The sequence below is a fragment of the Pongo abelii genome, chromosome 10 (genome assembly GCF_028885655.2).
Source record: "Pongo abelii isolate AG06213 chromosome 10, NHGRI_mPonAbe1-v2.0_pri, whole genome shotgun sequence".
Lineage (NCBI taxonomy): Eukaryota > Metazoa > Chordata > Mammalia > Primates > Hominidae > Pongo > Pongo abelii.
The window spans coordinates 43,881,834-43,899,736 of record NC_071995.2 but is presented as its reverse complement, the minus strand read 5'-3'; the positions used below and the strand labels follow the sequence as shown (position 1 = coordinate 43,899,736).

At 39.1% G+C, this 17,903-nt stretch overlaps 1 protein-coding gene across 15 annotated transcripts in view; it reads left to right on the top strand.

The window, feature by feature from the left end:
- Nucleotides 1–17,903, top strand: part of SLC38A1 (solute carrier family 38 member 1) — an 85,422-nt gene that overhangs the window by 43,853 nt on the left and 23,666 nt on the right. For all 15 annotated transcript variants that reach the window (XM_024256287.3, XM_054526523.2, XM_024256290.3 and 12 more), the window contains 1 exon segment: nt 16,427–16,500. In XM_024256287.3, coding sequence (XP_024112055.1) covers nt 16,427–16,500 — 74 coding nt within the window.

The window sequence follows — 17,903 nt, the reverse complement described above, 5'->3', positions numbered from 1 at the left end:
CTCACCGCCATCTTTCTGGGAACCAAGTAGGGGGGAAAGGGCTGGAATGATTATCCCAGCAGGCATGTGTTCACTCAGTTCCCAGTTTTCATTAGAGTATGCCTCTTCCCCACAAATTGTGCCTAGTCTCTCACCTAGAAACATATATTGTATATTTTCCAAAGAATATATATTCAGATTGTTGCCAGGATGGGAGAGGACCAACCAGTCAGCTTTATGGAGTAGGACCTGGTCTGGGGAATCTAGCTATTTCTTGAAAAAAGTTCAACAGATCCTCACTATTTTAGCTCACCCCTTCCATTATCCCCAACTTTCAGTCATGCCAGCAGTGCCTTTTAGAGATTCTGTGAGGTAAACTGAGTTGGTCTTGGCTTTTTCCACCGCTGATTTATGGTTCAGGTCTGTCTGCTTTCCAGCTTTAAAAATTTCATTATTGTCTACTATTATGTTTTATCCTAGTAGCTTTACGCCTTAAAAAAAATCTTTTTACTGGGATATCAAGGGAGAGGGAGTAAGTACTTGTATTCAATCTACTATTCCTAGAATTCAATTGATTTTTAACTATACTGGCTCTGGGATAATTGACCTCCTATCTCATGACACTTTAGTGTCTGATTAAAGCAGGGAATTAGAAAAATTTACTTTTGTAGTTGAAGGAAGATTTTTCCTGGATGAAACTATTATAGGTCATTTAGTTATTTGTAAGATTCATGGATAACAAGTGCAACACACCAAGTCTTCAGCTAAATCTCATGAAGGTAGTTGTACAAAGGCTCAAACTTTAAGTTTCTCACTAAACTTAGGACGCTCCTACCTCAGGACAAGGATTTCACTCTGTGACTGTTGTAAAACCAGCTGCTCCTACAGCTGCTCAAAGCCAAGAAGCAGTTGGCAGGATCAAGATATTTCATCTGGTACAAGGCTCCATTCCAGACTCACACTGGCCAACACAGGAAAGGAGTCCAAGACTGTCCAGGCTTCTTTGGACCAGCAGCTGGGAAGGCTCCTTAGTGTCTCCCTGAGGCTGGGTGTGGAGCCTTCTCTGCAGTCATCTGGAAACTTGTTGGTGTGATTTCTTTTTCTTGGATGAGTTTGCAGCTCATTTTTTTTTTTAACCTATCCATAATGGCTGTCATCCCTGTTTAACACACTCTAATTCAGTTAGATTCAGTGAGTCCTGTCCTGTTGTAAGAATGGTGCTGGATTTTGCATTTTTCTGAATTCTGAGGATGCTGGTGGGCACTCTTGATTTATCATAGTTCTGCAGGTATATATCCTCTATGGGGAACAAAGTGGGGCTGGACCCTGAGGCTGCAAGTCAGGGATGTACTGAGGCACAAGTACCTCAGGGTAAAGAGTACTTGTTGAGCTGTTTTCCTGGGAGTAAGGACCCAAATAAAAGGCAATAGATGCTAAAGGAATTTCCTGCCACCGTAACTTCCTCTTTATCTGAGTCTTACCCATAACTCCATCATAGCAGAAGTAGGGATTAGAAATCAATATTGACAAGGAAGAATGGTGGGTTTTGTTTTGTTACGTTTTGTTACATTTTCTGAAGATTTCTATTAAAGGCATACATTTTATAGGAAATTAATCTCTAGAACACATCTCATAGTACTAGGTAAGGGTAAGTATGATGTTTATTGCAATACACAGAATCTGATAAAGCAATAAATGCTTTTTATTTTTTCATAACTTCTTAGCATGTATTATTATTTTTATTTTAATAATGTAGTCCTTAAGTTGAAAACCATAAAAAACAAAAGTAGAATTCACAACACTTCTGAGATATCAGTTTATTATTAACACTGAGTTTGTGAACAATCTCTTTGAAATGTTAATTGTGAAACAAAAGTACAATGTGTATAAAACAATAGTTTAAATTTTATTTGGTTGATTATAATACCAGACCTTTTGGATTCTTGTTTTCCATTTTCTATCTCATTTGTGTTGTGGTTGTGGGAATGAAAAAGATAATTTATCTAAAAACAGACTTTGAAAAGTGGCATGCAAGGAGACTTTTTTTAGTACCAACGCATAGAGCTGCTAGGAATAATAAATGAGTGGGGGGTATGTGTGTGTGTGAATGTGAGAGAGAAAGAGAGATGGAGAGAGTGATAGTACTGCATGGTACATAGTACACCCTGTAGGTATTTGTTAAAATACTACAGTTAGTATTAGGTAGTCACTAAATAATGGCTAACGTTTACTGAACAGTATCTATATATGCTACACTATCTTAATCCCCACCAACAACATTATGAGGTAGGTATTAGCCCCATTTTACAGATAAAGTAACTGAGGCTTCATAACTTACCTGTGATCACACATTAGAAAGTAGGGGAGCCAGCATCCCATCCAGGCTTGCTTGACTCTAGAGCCAGCGTGATCTAAAACACCATACCGCCTTTGGTGATGCCTTCTTCAGACACCAAAGTTGCATTATTACTCTACAACTTGAGAAAAACTTTATTTTTATCAATGGACGCTTGCAAGTTAGTACTTACCTTTTACTTTCCAATATAATGTACCTTTAAAATCACCTTATAAAATCAGCCAGTGTTCCTGAATTATCTTGCTAGTGTTCCACCAATAACCATCCCCTTTACTGTCATGAAAACAGCTTGGCAATATCAAGTGTACCAAACTGTAGACCGAGGATGTCAGGTTCCTGTTCACAACAAGTAAAATGTATGCTTAAAGTATATTGTGAAACCAATAAACCTCTCAGCGGCTTCATATTTGTCATGTGGGTTCCTGCATGTGCAATTTGAGATTTCCCATTGCTTTCAGGAGCCCTTGAACTCCTGAAAGAAGTAACTAAACATTTTGTTATTAAGAATTAAACACCAAGTGATAGCAAAATCAAATAATACCAAGTCTAAGCCTAGGAAACTTGTTAAATAACCATGGTACTTTCATAAAATAGAGTATTAGACTACTACTTAAAAGAGTAAAATAGACTTATATGGGCAGGTGAGGAAAAATCTCCTAGGTTGTAACCGGGAACATCGTGTGTAACACTATGTTACTGTGTAGCATAGTATTATTAATACTGTGTAACATAGTACTATTACATGAATACAAACTGAATATTGGGTGGAAGTGAGCATGGAAGGAGGGTGTGTCTACATGTATACATTATATTGCCCAGAATATTTGGGGAGGGTACACAAGAGAACTCTTGGCAGTGGTTACTTCTGGAGAGTGAGAAAGGGTCTAGAGATGGAGTGGAGATGGAAAGTTTAGACTCTTTAAATTTATTTTTAACCTGCTTTTAGAGGAAAAAAAGCTAGTTGAAAAAATTGTTTTTTTGAAGAACTTAACACCAGTGCAATAAGACTTTTTCCTTTTCCTCTTACCTACTAAAAACTTGAGAGAGAAAATATATTTTTGTTGTAGATAGTTAGACCATGAAGCTAGAATGAGGACTCTGTCAATGCTGTGTTGCCACTTGTTCCAGACTGTATTTTCAACCTCTTTTCCCTTCAGATGACCTCAGCTTCTGCCACACTAACCTTCCCTTTTCTGTAGAGGCTGCCTGCCTTAAAACCGTTACCTTGGTCTTTCCAGCAGCCCACCTGTACCCTGTCTCATCTCTGTCTTCTGAATCCTCATGGTCCTGGAAGGCCTAGATCAGATGTTATCTCCTCCGAAACTGCTTGTCTAATCCTTCCAGGTGGAAGGGAGGTCTCTCTTCCTTTCCTTTTCAGTGTAATTTGTATCTTTCTAATAGTAAGTATCACTTCCATTATTTAGGCATACATTTTACCTTCCGTATTGAACGCTGAGCCCTACAAGGGCAGGATTAATGCCAAATTCTTCCTTGTTGAAATCATCCTCCTCCTGCTAACACGATCTAGAACAGCATTTGCACGTAGCTGCTCCTCAGCAAAGTTTTACTGAAATGAGTGAATGGATATGTAAGAATTAGATTTTGCAAAACCAGAAACAGGCTTTAGGGCAAAACAGTAGCCTTCATTATTGTTGCAAATTTATCAGAGAGGAAAAAGATCAACTGAAAGGTTTAGTTCACCCTCAAACTTTTAGTAGGCTGTGGAGATGTGGTGATAATAATCACAAAGTCAGCATGGGACTGGCTGCTCATTGTCTACTTTCCTAGGAATGCCTCCTTCATTTGAAAATTCAAAATAGTTCTGAGACTGCTAAGAAATACTAGATGAGGTTGGTATTGCAAAAGGGCATTTGTTGTTAAATTGCTATTTGGGAAAAGGGCAGTAATTGTCATTGCCAGTTATAGCAATTACCTTCACTTTGGTGGATTGTTTACTTAATTGTAGGTGAATTCTCTGGCCCTCTCTCCCTCCCTGTCTCTCTGTCTGTCTCTCAATATTTGCCTTTGTGGGCCATTTGTAATTATCCTACCAGCAAAACAATGCACCATTGTATTGTCTATGATCCATGTTTACAAACAAATCAGTAAGTACCCCTTCCAGTAAGGATAAGTCTAAAAATATAAGTGTCTGTGTAAACTGAGATCAGACTACCAGGTCCCTTCTCTCTTTAAATTTAGTGTTTTACAATTGAGCCTACATAAGGAGTAAATAGAAATAGAAGTAAAAGTATAGACTCATCAGCACATTGCCCTAAGTCCTTGCTCGTATATTATGGGAATTTGATCATTATCATCCCATCACAAAAAATAGTCTTCTCATTCTATCGGGAGAATTATATTCTTAACCAACTGCACCAGCATCACTTTCTGATGTCTCCAAATATTTTTCAGCAAATTCTACTAAGTTGCAGTGAGATTGCAGCATACCTTTATACAAACTCGGCCTGCTCTTAAGCTGTCATTGCTTTATTACTTTATATATATGCCAAAATGTCGAATGACACCTACCAAGATAATAATTTTGCTCTCAGTGGCAACGAAGATGGTCTGTGTGCTATTTATCAAGTTATCCCTTATAAATGATAAGTCATCTCCTCCGTGCATTCCTAAGTGAGCAGTTCTTTGCCTCCTTAGGAAATACCACACTGGACCTTGTGATCTAAAGACAGAGCAGTTAAGAGGAAGTCAATAAGGAAACCCCTACTCTTCCGGATGATCCTAGGAGGTCCATCGGACTAGTCACATTCATCTTTCCTCTTGCCAATCAGTTTCTTGTTTTTAGAATTCTTTGAGTTATAGTCACAGTTCCTTAGAAATGATTTGAAGAGAAAATTGTCCTTTGGCTGGCAGCAAAAATCATTGACATCAGAGTCTGTTGTTTGGGAGTAATAACCCGGGAGAGGGAGAAATGGCACATTCAGGCTTGCCAACATTTGAAATACATGGAAAAGGGACAGTGGCAGTGCCATTGAACTCTATTGAAATCCACTGGATTAAGAAGCTTTTCAGAAATAGGGAAATGGGAAAGTGGTTAGTGTTGCACTAACAATGAGTGCCTATTTTGTAAACAGAAATAGTTGGCATGCGTAGGAGATGAGTCCCACCCATTGTTTTTAGAAGTTGAGCAGCTATTGCTAGTTTATGAGTCATCTGTGATGCATCTGATAAAGGGGTTCTAAGAATTCAATTCTCTTAGCCCCAGAAAGGTAGGGTGTGTGTGCATGTGTGTGCGTGTGTGTGTGCACGTGCGCGCATATGCTCTAGAGTGTATACCCTGAGTTCACTCAGTCCTATTTATGCTGAGTTGCATCAGGTGCCTTGGTCCTATCCAAGGACAACAGTGTGATCTCTGTTTTGGTACAGCCTGCAACAGACAACTTAACTATACTGGCTATGGTTTTACAGCGTTATTTACCTCCATGATTGGTAGAATGCCTTCTCTGTTCACTCCTCTGGTTTACAGTAGGCCAGGTGTGTGTTAGCAAAGTAGAGTAGGTTAAGTATGGTGCAAAGAGTTGGATTTTCCAGGTTAGCTTAAACTTTTATTACTCACAGAGTGGTAGTTGGTTTAATTGGAAAACTGCTCCTTTGTGGGCCAGTTAGTTTTGCTTTGTTCTCTGGCCACAGACTTCCCCTTATGTCAGGCACATGATTTCAAAGATCTGCATCTATATCAGGGGTCAGCAAGGGACAGCCTGCAGACCAAAGCCACCCACAGCCTCCTTTTGTGTGGCTGGCTAGGTAAGATTGACTTTTAATTTTATAAAGGACTTTAAAAAAGAAAAGATAGTTACAAAGTGTACATTGTTCCATGAGATCTTTATAACAACCCTGTTAATCATCCCCATTTTATAGATAAAGAAACTGAAACTACCTTTGCAAAATTATAACCAAGGAAATTATGACAGTGAAAGAAATCAGACCTAACCAACTCTATCTTGCTTCTAACCCTTAAGCTGTCCTTGTTCATTCCTGGGCATAGGCCGAACTAACTTTTGGAAGGAATTCAGTTCATGGTTTAACTGAAACAAAACTGGTAACAGCCCTTTTCCAAAAAGACCCCCTTCTTGCCTGGGGTCCAGTCTGCCTTTGCAGGACTAACAAATTAACTACACGATTAGAAATTACAGTTTAGGGGTCATACAGCCTCTGGCTCCAAGAGTCTGAACCTCCCCAAATTGCTCCTTGGGGTAACATCATTATTGTAAAACCTAAGATCAGTGCTTGAGATATTTTGCAGAGCTGTACTCAGTGTATCAGCTGACACCACCCAGACTGGTAATCTCGCCCAACCAGTTCTGCCATCGCACCCAGGAACAGAAGACAGCAAGAAAATCTTACTTCACCCCTCTATGATTTCATATCCAACCTAACCAATCATCACTCCCCACTTCCCAAGCCCCTAGCTGCCAAATTATCTTTAAGAACTCTGATCCCTGAATGCTCTGGGAGACTGATTTGAGTAATAATAAAACTCCGGTCTCCCACACAGCTGACTCTGCGTGACTTACTCTTTCTCCATTGCAGTTCCCCTGTCTCGATAAAGTGGTTCTGTCTAGGCAGCGGGCAAGGTGAACTCATTGGGCGACTACAAAACTAAAATTAACAGAGGCTAAGTAACTTGCCCAAGATGACTGACATCTGTGGAGAGGAGAGCAACAAGTCCGTTGGGTGCTCCTCTTAAACCGCCTATTTCTCCTTAAATGTGCCTTGTTACCACAAAAACAGAATGGGAAAATATGAATGAAACCCCCAATCCACCTTTCTACTGGAACAAAAGTCCCAAATACCCACCGAGAACAGCATATTCCTTTATTTCAACAGTTACATGGGATTTTACTGTCACTCAAGAGTTAACATCTTTAGAGTATGATAAAGAGTAAGGATCTAGGTTTGAGGAGAAGGGAAACGACTTGTCCTTGTGGAGTGGGAAAAGAGGAACGAGGACACATCAAGAGTGTCAAGAGTTATAAATGGAGTGCCCACAAAACCCACAGCCCTCTACCCACTATAGGTTAAAAACAGGAAGCGGTAGTGGTACATGGCTCTCTTTCTCACTGGTACAACATCCTCATTTAAGCTCAGACCTCTCTTTAACTGTTTTACAAAGAACCAACTAAACTAAAATTCTATTTTTACCAGCATACTTCTTTTAGATTCCTCTTTCTTTTTAGGATTATATTAGATACTATTTGAATTGGCCATCAGCAATGCATATTTCTTTTTCTAGACAAAACAAAATACCTAACTGACAGTGAGGCTAGTTTAAGAAAAGCTTTGCACCACAGAGCTTAGATTTACCTACAAGGAAAGAAATAGAAAGAACTGTACAAATAATTGCTCTCCACCTGTTTCCTGCCTGGCCTTTTAAAACCACCCATTTAATTCCCTAATCTAATTTGTAAGCATTATACATGATCACATGCTGCAAGGTCACCATGTGCTGGTCTTCTGACCCTCAGAATTTTGAAATTTGATCAGAATTTAGTGACTAAGAAGTCCACTTTAGGACTGAATAATTATGTTTCTACTCCTTTCTGTAAGTATTTTGTGAGCTCCTTAATCAAACAGGGACTCTATTAATGAGCTTAAGACTTAAACAAATGCAACTCTCCCCTAAAAAGGGGTTAAAATAATAATACTGTCACTTGAAAAGCTCTTTATATTTTTATTGTAAGACTAAGATAACCATTAAACCATTTTGAAAATGCATAAAATAAATGAAATAAAGTATAAAGAAAACACACAAAGTCTCTCTGTTCAGAGTGTTCAGGCTCACCTTAGACAAGCTCCATTAACATTTCAATGTATTTCATTCTAAGATTTTTGTTTGCCGCTTAGGTCTTATTTTTTACAGTGTTATTCCTCTCTGGATGTTTGACTTTGATTGACAATGCAACATGATGGGTAGGGACTTTGGAGTCATACTACCAGGGTTTGAGTGCTCTGACACTAGCTGTGTGACCTTAGACAAAATTCTTAACCTCCTTGTTACCTTATTTACCTTATCTGTAAAATAAGGATAGTAATAGTACTACTCACAAGTGAAGTATTTTAAAAAGTGCTTAGAAAGGGCCTGATATATAATGAATACCCCAACATTTGGTACTATTAATGATGAGTAAAGTGTTTCATTAATTATATTGAATCCCTTAAGGTAAATTAAAGAGCTTGACAAAACCCATTTTCATATAAAAGATCATTTTGAATTTTTCAAAATATTTAACATTTTCATATGAATTCAGGGACTCAGAACACCTTGTCCCTCTTTCTTCGCTTTTGGGCCTGCCTCTTTCCATCTGAGCTCTCATTAAACAAAGGATTTTTTTTTTTTTTTTTGAAATGGCATCTCGCTCTGTCACCCAGGCTGGAGTGCAGTGACATGATCTCAGCTCACTGCAACCTCCGCCTCCCGGGTTCAAGCAATTCTCCTGCCTCAGCCTCCCGAGTAGCTGGGACCACAGGCACACGCCGCTATGCCCGGCTCATTTTTTGTATTTTAGTAGATAATGTAGATACGGGGTTTCACCATGTTATCCAGGCTGGTCGTGGACTCCTGAGCTCAGGCAATCTGCCCACCTTGACCTCCCAAAGTGCTGGGATTACAGGCGTGAGCCACCGTGCCTGGCCAGGATTCTTCTGTGTCTCTTTCCTCACCACTTAAGTCTTCCATTGGCATTGCTTCCCTAGGCCAGAAACCACTATTCCTGTCCTCAAGCCTCACTGAGAGCCTCTGGTCCCTCACTTAAACCTTCTACTCATGCCCTACTTCCTGTTTCCACTGGCTGGCTGTCACACTTGCCTGGAAAACCCCTGAAGCTGAGCTTTCCAACCACATAGACACGGCAACACTAAATTATTGGTCTGCATTCTCAGTTGGGTCCTCCCCACAGTCCAGCCCCTCCATCATTTTCAGCTAATGTTCTAGTCTCTTCAACAGTGTTTTCAAATCTTTATACAGATATTTCCCCTAGAATAACTGGGGGTGGGATGGAGAAGCAGGGAGAGTTGGTGGAGATGAAAGACGAACAGGAAAGTGCAAGGTGAAGATGCAGGAGGGTTGAGACCCTTGAGAAAGGTAGACTGGAAGTAAGAGGTAGAAGAGGGTGAGGGAGAGGCCAGCAATAGCAGAAAGGGGTGGAGAAAGATAGGCTAGCCCAGAACCGATGCATTTCCTATGGTTTGTCTACGTTCCTTGTCCTGGATTTTAAATTTTTCTTGTAAATACTCTGCCTCAACAAGCAGTATGTCTGTAAGTTTTGGAGTGAGGGCTGTGGGTTAACAGGAGACAGTGATAGATCAAAGGAGGACTAGTAATAAAGACCACTTTTACTCCAGCTCAAGGAGTTTTTATATGTACTAGCCTGCTTGTTTAATTGAGAATAGTAAAAGTTTTACACTTCTAACTGGATCTAGAAGAGGAAGAATTACATAATTTAGTAAGCCTCAGATCCCTTTTGGAAGGAGTGAAACATGGGGGAGGGGAGGTTGAAAATAATATTTAAATATATGTCCTGCTGAAGTAAATAATGCTTGAGGTGGGCAGATCACCTGAGGTCAGGAGTTTGAGATCAGACTGGCCAATATGGTGAAACCCGTCTCTACTGAAAAATACAAAAATTAGCTGGGTGTGGTGGCATGCACCTGTAATCCCAGCTACTCAGGAGAGGCAGGAGAATCGCTTGAACCTGGGAGGCAGAGGTTGCAGTGAGCCAAGATTGCACCACTGCACTCTAGCCTGGGTGACAGAGCAAGACTCTGTCTCAAGAAAAAAAATAATGCTTGAGGAAGTCAACCAAAGGAAGTAGATGAGACCTTACTTTTCACACTGGAAGCTAGTCAGCATCCCACAGCAATGAGAATGATTCAGCTGTAAGTGCTATTCTTCACTGCCACCTTACCTGGGTAGCCGTGGGGTCTGTGTTTACAGGTAACTGAGCTGCAGTGTTGGCACAGCACCTCACCACAGACAGTGTGGCAGATGATGCACAGCACAGTGTAGTGAGAAACAGAAAGAACTGGAATGTATACACCACAGGGCCAGAGGTTAGGGCTTTCAGTCTTGCTGCTTCCAGGGAGGTCAGTGGACCAGTAGCAGCAGCAGCATCTGGCAACTTGTTAGAAACGCTGAATCTCAGGTCCCAACCCATCCATTTTAACAAGATCCTAATTTGCACACTCGTTAAAGTTTGAGAATAGCTGCTTTCAACTTTGCAAGGGAGAGTCATGCTAGGGAGGACTGGTAACGGTTCTCTCTTTTTTGGGGAGGAATGGGTCCTGGAGGAGTTGAAAGCACTCAGCTGCAAGGCAGTCCCAAACACCCCCATCTGAGCTATTTCTGGATCTGATGCAGTGACGGCTGCTTTACCTCCACCCCTACCAAAGGTTCTGATGCTGTGTTGGGAGGATGTCATATGATTTGTTGCTGTGTAGCTAGGCTTTTAAAATATAGTCTTATCTCCCTTAAAGTGTCCTGAGGTTGGTTTTTGTTTGTTGGTTGGTTTTTTGTTTGTTTGTTTTGGGGTATACTTTATATACAATAAAATTCCCCAATTTAAAGGGTGAGGTTTGTTAAATTTACCCAAATACAGTTGTGAAATCACCACCACAATCACGGTGTAGAACATTTCAATCACATTAAATGTTTTGGTTTTATTTGTTGTCACAGCTTTCCACTTTATTAGCATATGGTACTTTTAAATATGAAAATAATAACATTATTCATATAATCTTTGGGTAAATTATGGAAGACCAAATAATTACAATTCTGTTAATATGATTCAAAACATTGACAAATAACATTTTTTAAATAGATGTTTAGATGTTCGTTGCTTAAAAGATGAGTCAAAATTTTCTTGCAGCAAAAAGAGTAAATATATCTAGGACCACTGTGAGAAATCTTTTTCTTTTTTTCTTTTTTTGCTCATGCCACTTTGTCTAAGATACTATCAGAAATCTTTTTAAAAATCATGGAAAGCAAGAGTATCCCCAGAGGGTTAGAAATAGGCTAATTTAATCCCAACTTTCAAAAATGGCAAAAAAGTAGATGCCAAGAAATAGTGTAGGGAAAATTATTAAACAGCTTGTTTATGTGCAATGACTGCAGAAAAGATTGCTCTGTAGAAACCAACAGTTTTTCTAAATAGTCACTAAACTAATATCATCTTTTGAGATAAGGTGAGCTAAGTAGATCACGGGACTATCTTCATAGAGGGAGTCTTGATTTTAGTTAAGATATTTGGCATAGTCTCACATAACTTGCCAATGAGGTTCTAATGTTTCTAAATTCACTGATTCTCAGCGAAGACTCTGTTATGTGTGTGTTTGATGTTGAATGTAAATAGGTAAATAGTTGAATTAAACTGTCATGGTCTGTCTTACAGTCTAGTGATGGAGACACATAATAAAGCAATAAAATAAAAAGATTACTCTGGCTGCTGGGTGGAAGATGGATGTGAGGAGACAAGTAAACATGATCACAGTTATCCAGAAATTAAAGACGATGGCTCACACTAGAGTGGAGATGGGAACAAATGCCTATGGATTTGGGATAAATTTTGGAGATAGAAATGATAGGGCACTTGCCAATGAACTAGATATAAAGGATGAGGGAATGGGTGAGAGATAAGGTCGACTTCCAGGCTTCAAGCAGTTGGCTGGACAATGGGCCATTTCCAGATGGTCTTGTTCTATTCAAAGTTGATGCCAGTGACTTGGATGAAGGTACACTTAAGATATGAAGTTAGATGCAGTGGTTAATATATAAGTAAAAAGGATCGACAATTTAAGAAGAGATCATGAGACCTGAAAGATAAAATGTAATGTAAACAAATATAGGACTTGCACTTAGCTTCAAAAACAAACAAAAAAAGTACACAAGATAGAATCAGGAAGACGGCCTAGTAGCATTCACACCAGAAGCTCAAAAAGAATGAAAAGTGTGTGGTTGCCGTAAAAATGAATTCCAAAATAGATTACCTTGAAAGAAGAAAGATGTCTGACTCAGAGAAATTAAAAATCCTATCATGCTTTGCGCTGTTTGGACCAAATCTGATGTTATAGCATTGTGTTCATCTCAGCACACAGCCTTTAAAAAGGATGGTTGAGGAACTGGACCATAACTGAGATGTAAACAGCCCAAACACTTCATCACAAGATGAACAGTTCAAAGAATTAAAGATGTTTGAGTTAAAGAGCACAATCTTAAAATGAGCACCCTCAGGACTGTTAGGTAGGAGAGGTGTTAGATTTCAAGTAGATTCAAATAGGTCCAGAAGATAAAATGAGGACCCAAGGACAGAAGTAGCGACAGTGATTTCAGCTGAGCCTCAGTTCCAAGCACAGAACTTTTCAGAAACAGAATGGGTTGCATAATATGTCCCCTTTTAAAAGACACTTTGCAGACCTGGATGCCTGTGTGTTGGCATGGAGCATAAAGGTTTCCTGTCCTGGATAAAAATCCTGTGCTGGACTAGGTTCTCTCTGAAAGTCTCTCCCTGCTTCAGGAGTCTAGAATTCCAAGTTTCTTCTCAGGAGACTCAAAAATTTACTAGAATGTCCTGCACCACATCTTTCATAATGTTGCTGACTCAAAGACTCTTGAAGGTTCCTGACCATATTATTCGCAATTCTAACTCTCTTGCCACCCCTTCCCCATGACCCATGTACAATTACATGCTCTAGATCTTCTCTCAAAGATCAACGTAAGTCTGAAATATCAATACCTTGGCAGCCCTATTATCAATTGCTGATCTGTAGTCCCCATGTAAGTACACCTTTTTTAGCAACCAGTTTTTGCCCCAGCCATATTAATACTTGTGGTCGGTGGTTAACAATGTTGAAGCTTAAATTATATCCAGATGAAATTTTAAAAAGAAATCACTTGTGTTCCTCTGTGTTAACACAGGAATCCCAGCATGTGTTTCTCTTCCAGGAAACCATAATTATATGTACAAATATCTACCTGGACAATTAGGGGCATAATCATGCTCTAAATAGAAGTGTTCAAACAAGTCAATACCTTCTCTCCAGTTATTCCTCTTTCTTCTTTCTCTTAGATGTCATGGTTTCTGTGTCTCAAGACATTTATGATTTGATTTTTCTAACCCTTTCTAGGTTCTATTAGAGTCAGTTAGACAACATATTCCTTCTTTCTAAGAATCTGAACAAGGAAGTATACTTTTCTAAATTTTAATCCTATTAATGCCAGATTCTTGTATAGGCTAACGTACTCTTAGAATTTTACCTTTACAGTTTGCCTCTTAGTGATCTGATAGAAAAGGGGGTTTTGCTTTATATTAATTTTCAGTCTTGGAAGAGAAGATATACATTTGGGAAAGGACTAAGAAGAGAGTCTTTGCAGATCAGACAGTTAAAGGCAAAAACTATCAGACTTTAAGTACACTGGGGTGCAATGTTATGTCTCTTAAACATGGGAGGGGGTTGTTTTCATCACTGTGGGAGCACCCCATTCTGTTGTGTTTAAGTGGGGGGAAGAAGATAAGTGAACACTACTAAAATCTTCCCTAATCAACACTTTTCTCCTACTTGAAAAGGGGGGATAGCAGTTTATGATGCTCAAAGGGCCAGATGCCACTGAGCATCATCTGCAAAGAGATTCAACGCATAGGTTGGTTAAGACACAACCATGTGCAAGAACCACGTGGTTGCAGGGGCTACTGACTGAGGGAACACAGCAAATGTTTCCTTAGAATGTTTCTTTTGCTAATAAATACCGAGTTCTCCAGGGTTAGGGCCTTTTGTAAATAATTATGTAGATATTCATAATTATCCTCTCCTACTAGGCACATAGATAGTTCCTACAAGGTCATACTCTTTATACATTAGCCTTGGGCCCATGGGAAAATCCCTTTGGTCTCAGCAGAGTAGACCCAACAGGGCACATGGTCACTCCAGAATAGCATCTGGCTCATCCTAAGATGTCACTCATTTTACCCCACTAGGAAGCCTGTGCTCTTCTGTGCCACACGGAAATCCTCTAGGGCCTGTCACATGTTCGTGTAGAAGTGGCTACTTAGTATTGTGTCCCTCAAAACAAGTGAACTCTGCAAGAAACTGAAAGCTTGCTTCTTTGACATAAATATTGCTTATCTTACTTGATGGGAAAAAAAATCATGCCACAATTAGGTCCCATATCTTATTCTGTGGCAGAGCATATCAAATCCTGTTCCATTACATATCTCAGAACTACTGGGTTTGCTAATAAATGCTTGCTGTCCGTTTCTCACACCCCTCAACCTGAAGAGATAATAAGAGACCTACCCTCTTAATCAGTGTATTAGTCCATTTTCATGCTCCTGATAAAGACATTCCTGAGACTGGGTAATTTATAAAGAAAAAGAGGTTTAACAGACTCACAGTTCCACGTGACTGGGGAGGCCTCACAACTATGGCAAAAGGCTAACAGCACATCTTACTTGCCCGCAGATGAGAGAAAATTGAGAGACAAGTGAAAGGGGTTTCCCCTTATAAAAAAACCGTCAGATCTTGTGAGACTTATTCACTACCACAAGAACAGTATGGGAGAACCGCCCCCATTATTCAGTTATCTCCCACGGGGTCCCTCCCACAACACGTGGAAATTATGGGAGTTACAATTCAAGATGAGATTTGGTTGGGGACACAGCCAAACCATATCAATCAGCCTCCTCACTCAAGGATTTTAGGGAAATAAGTATAGATCTGAATGTGCTTCCTTACCAATCATATCTTAACCTAAATTCCTCTTTATTGGCAGATCAGTTGGGCCTTTAACCAAAGTGTTAGGTCTTCTGTTCTTTCTCCTAGTGTTCGTTTTGCCTCTGCTGAGCTTTGCCTCTCTTTTGTTTGCTGTCCAGTTTCTGGCAATTCATCTGTTCTGCTGTTGACCATTCCGTACTCCTGGTTTATCCCCTCATGGCTGCCCCATATGCAGGAGAAATAAAGTGCTGTAGGATCATAGACAGCTGAGGAGCAGTCATTCTGCCTGGGGCCAGGGAAGGCAACTGAGGAGTTGGCATCTGAGCTGGGGCCTAGAGCAGCCTTCAACAGGTGTGCTGGGAGGGGGAAGGGCCAGGAGGATGCAGCCCACGCAGAGCGAACAGCATGATGTGCCAAGTGCCTCTCGACAGCACTTGGTGGAAAAATAATTGCCTTTAATGACTCAAACGTAGAGTCAATTGCAGTAATGTATTGTTCTAGGGATATATTTTCCCACATCAGGAAGTGAGCGGTTTCATATGGGGACTGGATTTTTTTTCTTCTTTTTTAATAAATAGTCTTTATTTTCAATTATCATGTCTGTTTTAACCAAATGTTTCAGAAATCATCTATATAATCTCCCACATCATTTTACTGCACTTTTTCTTGAGAAGGGTTTGATAATGAGCCAGATGTACTAAAACAAAAACATGAGTTCATCATTCAAAAAAGTCTTTTCATTATACTTGATTGTCAAATTTTCTCACTGGTTAGCAAGCAGTGCTTATTCATCTAAGAGGAACCAGGTGCAAAAAAAGTGAATTACATTAGTAGCCCAATATATAGATTTTAAAATAGCCATGAAGTAATAGATGAAAAGAACCCTAGACATCATTTGGCTTGTATCTTTATATTATGGGCAAGGAATCCAGAGATGCGAATGTTAAGCAAGTTGCCCAAAGTCAGGTGGTCATTCTCCTAAGGTCACTGCCAGCCTTTCCCTTCGCCCCTCCCACCCCATTCTCACACTTTCTCACCCGGATGTAACAGAGAGTGCAACATAGACTACAAAAGCCTTCTTTCATAATGTTGTTTTAAAGTCATCTCAACCGAAATGCTCCCAGAGAGCTGTTTGGGCTTTGAATTACATAAAGGATTTGATCTGTTACTCAGATTCTAATGAGCACTTCTTTATTTGGTAGGACATTTTTGTTGAGGATTTTAAAGCAGGGATGACTAATAGGTTCCAAAATTTGGATACTATTAACAAATAGTGTTAACCATACAAATAAACCTTTGCCCTTCTAAACTGTAATGCCAGAATATATTCTTTTCTAGATATTACAATAAGATTTATTTTCTTTGCTTTAGGGTACTTTTGACTTCAGTGACATTGCTGTCTATATATTCAATAAACCTCCTATTGATCTGTTCAAAAGAAACAGGTAAGCTGAGGACATGTTTGATTTTGTTAAAACCAGGGTGAATTATTTTTATGGTGGCATTATGGAACAATGATGTTCTTTCTGTACAGCAATTTGATTATTAAAAAGAAAGACTATTTTGACCTAGAGTGATTGGAAGACCTATGGGAGTATTTATCTAGAGAAACAGTTGCAGCAAAATATAAATTAAATTGTCATGGACAATGAGGAAATAATGTTGTCACTTAAAGTGAACCCTCAGTTATACCTGTTTTTCTAGTTTAAAATGACTTCATTTTAAAAGCTTCAGTTTTTCCTTAGGTCTTTATAAATCCAGAACAAAGATCCCATGTTTTTATATTATAGCTTCCAAAGTTTTAAAAGTAAACAGACCTTTCATTCTCTTGTGTGTATTCCAAGGAGAAAGTGTTACTCCTGAGGCAATGTGGGAGTGAGCAAGCTATGAAGAGACTTCAAGTACTCTGGGCAGTGTAATACCTGAAGTGTTTATTTTCTATTTCTGGGACACTGGATTATGTTTGTAATTCTTTCACTTTTACATTAGCTAAAACCACATTGGCCAACTATTATTGTATATACATGACTCCATTTAACTGGAACATTTTATAATAAATTGAGGAGCTAACCACTGTCTAGTTTAAACACTAGTCTTATGAGAGATTACACAAAGGTTTAATTATAGCCTGTCCCATATTGCTCTCCGTGAACCTTTTGAAAACATGAACTGAACAGTTATAAAGAAATATAAACATTTTTTAAAAAGTGAATGCTTTAGAGTTTTAGTATTTATTGAGATGAGCTAGTCGAACACTTTCAAATTTTGCTACAGACAAATTATGCTTTTGACAGATTAGTCTTCTGCTCTCTTTTGTGAGTTGCATGTATTTGAACTACATTTTATGAATAATTAGATTTTGTATGTCATGGCTATTAAAATGTTTCTAAGCTTGTTATTACATTTAGAACATGGAGGCATTGATGGGTTGTTATTAAGATAATTCCTTGTTAGCCTAATCAGTTCAGGTCATTAATTCAAAAGGAATCTTTTTGTTTCAACCATTAGGATCTGTTTAAATCAAATATGTATTTTAATTGTATATACCAGACCTGAAGAAAAAGATCATAGAAGGAATTTCCCCTTTGTAAGATAGAGGTAGTTAAAAATAAGCGTTATGACCTAATAGGTTAATTGTAATGCTCTGGTAGCCAGCTTGAAAAAGGAGAAATGATGGTTGCGTCTCACTTTCTAAAATGTCAAGAGTTTGTTTTGTAATGAGGATACCTTAACCCCTGAAGGCCAAAATGACTATTTGTGTGAGTTTGAGAAAGGCACATAGTAACTTGGGGAACAGTCAATAGAATGACAAAATCTTGACTATTTTAACTTTCTGAACCCTGTCATT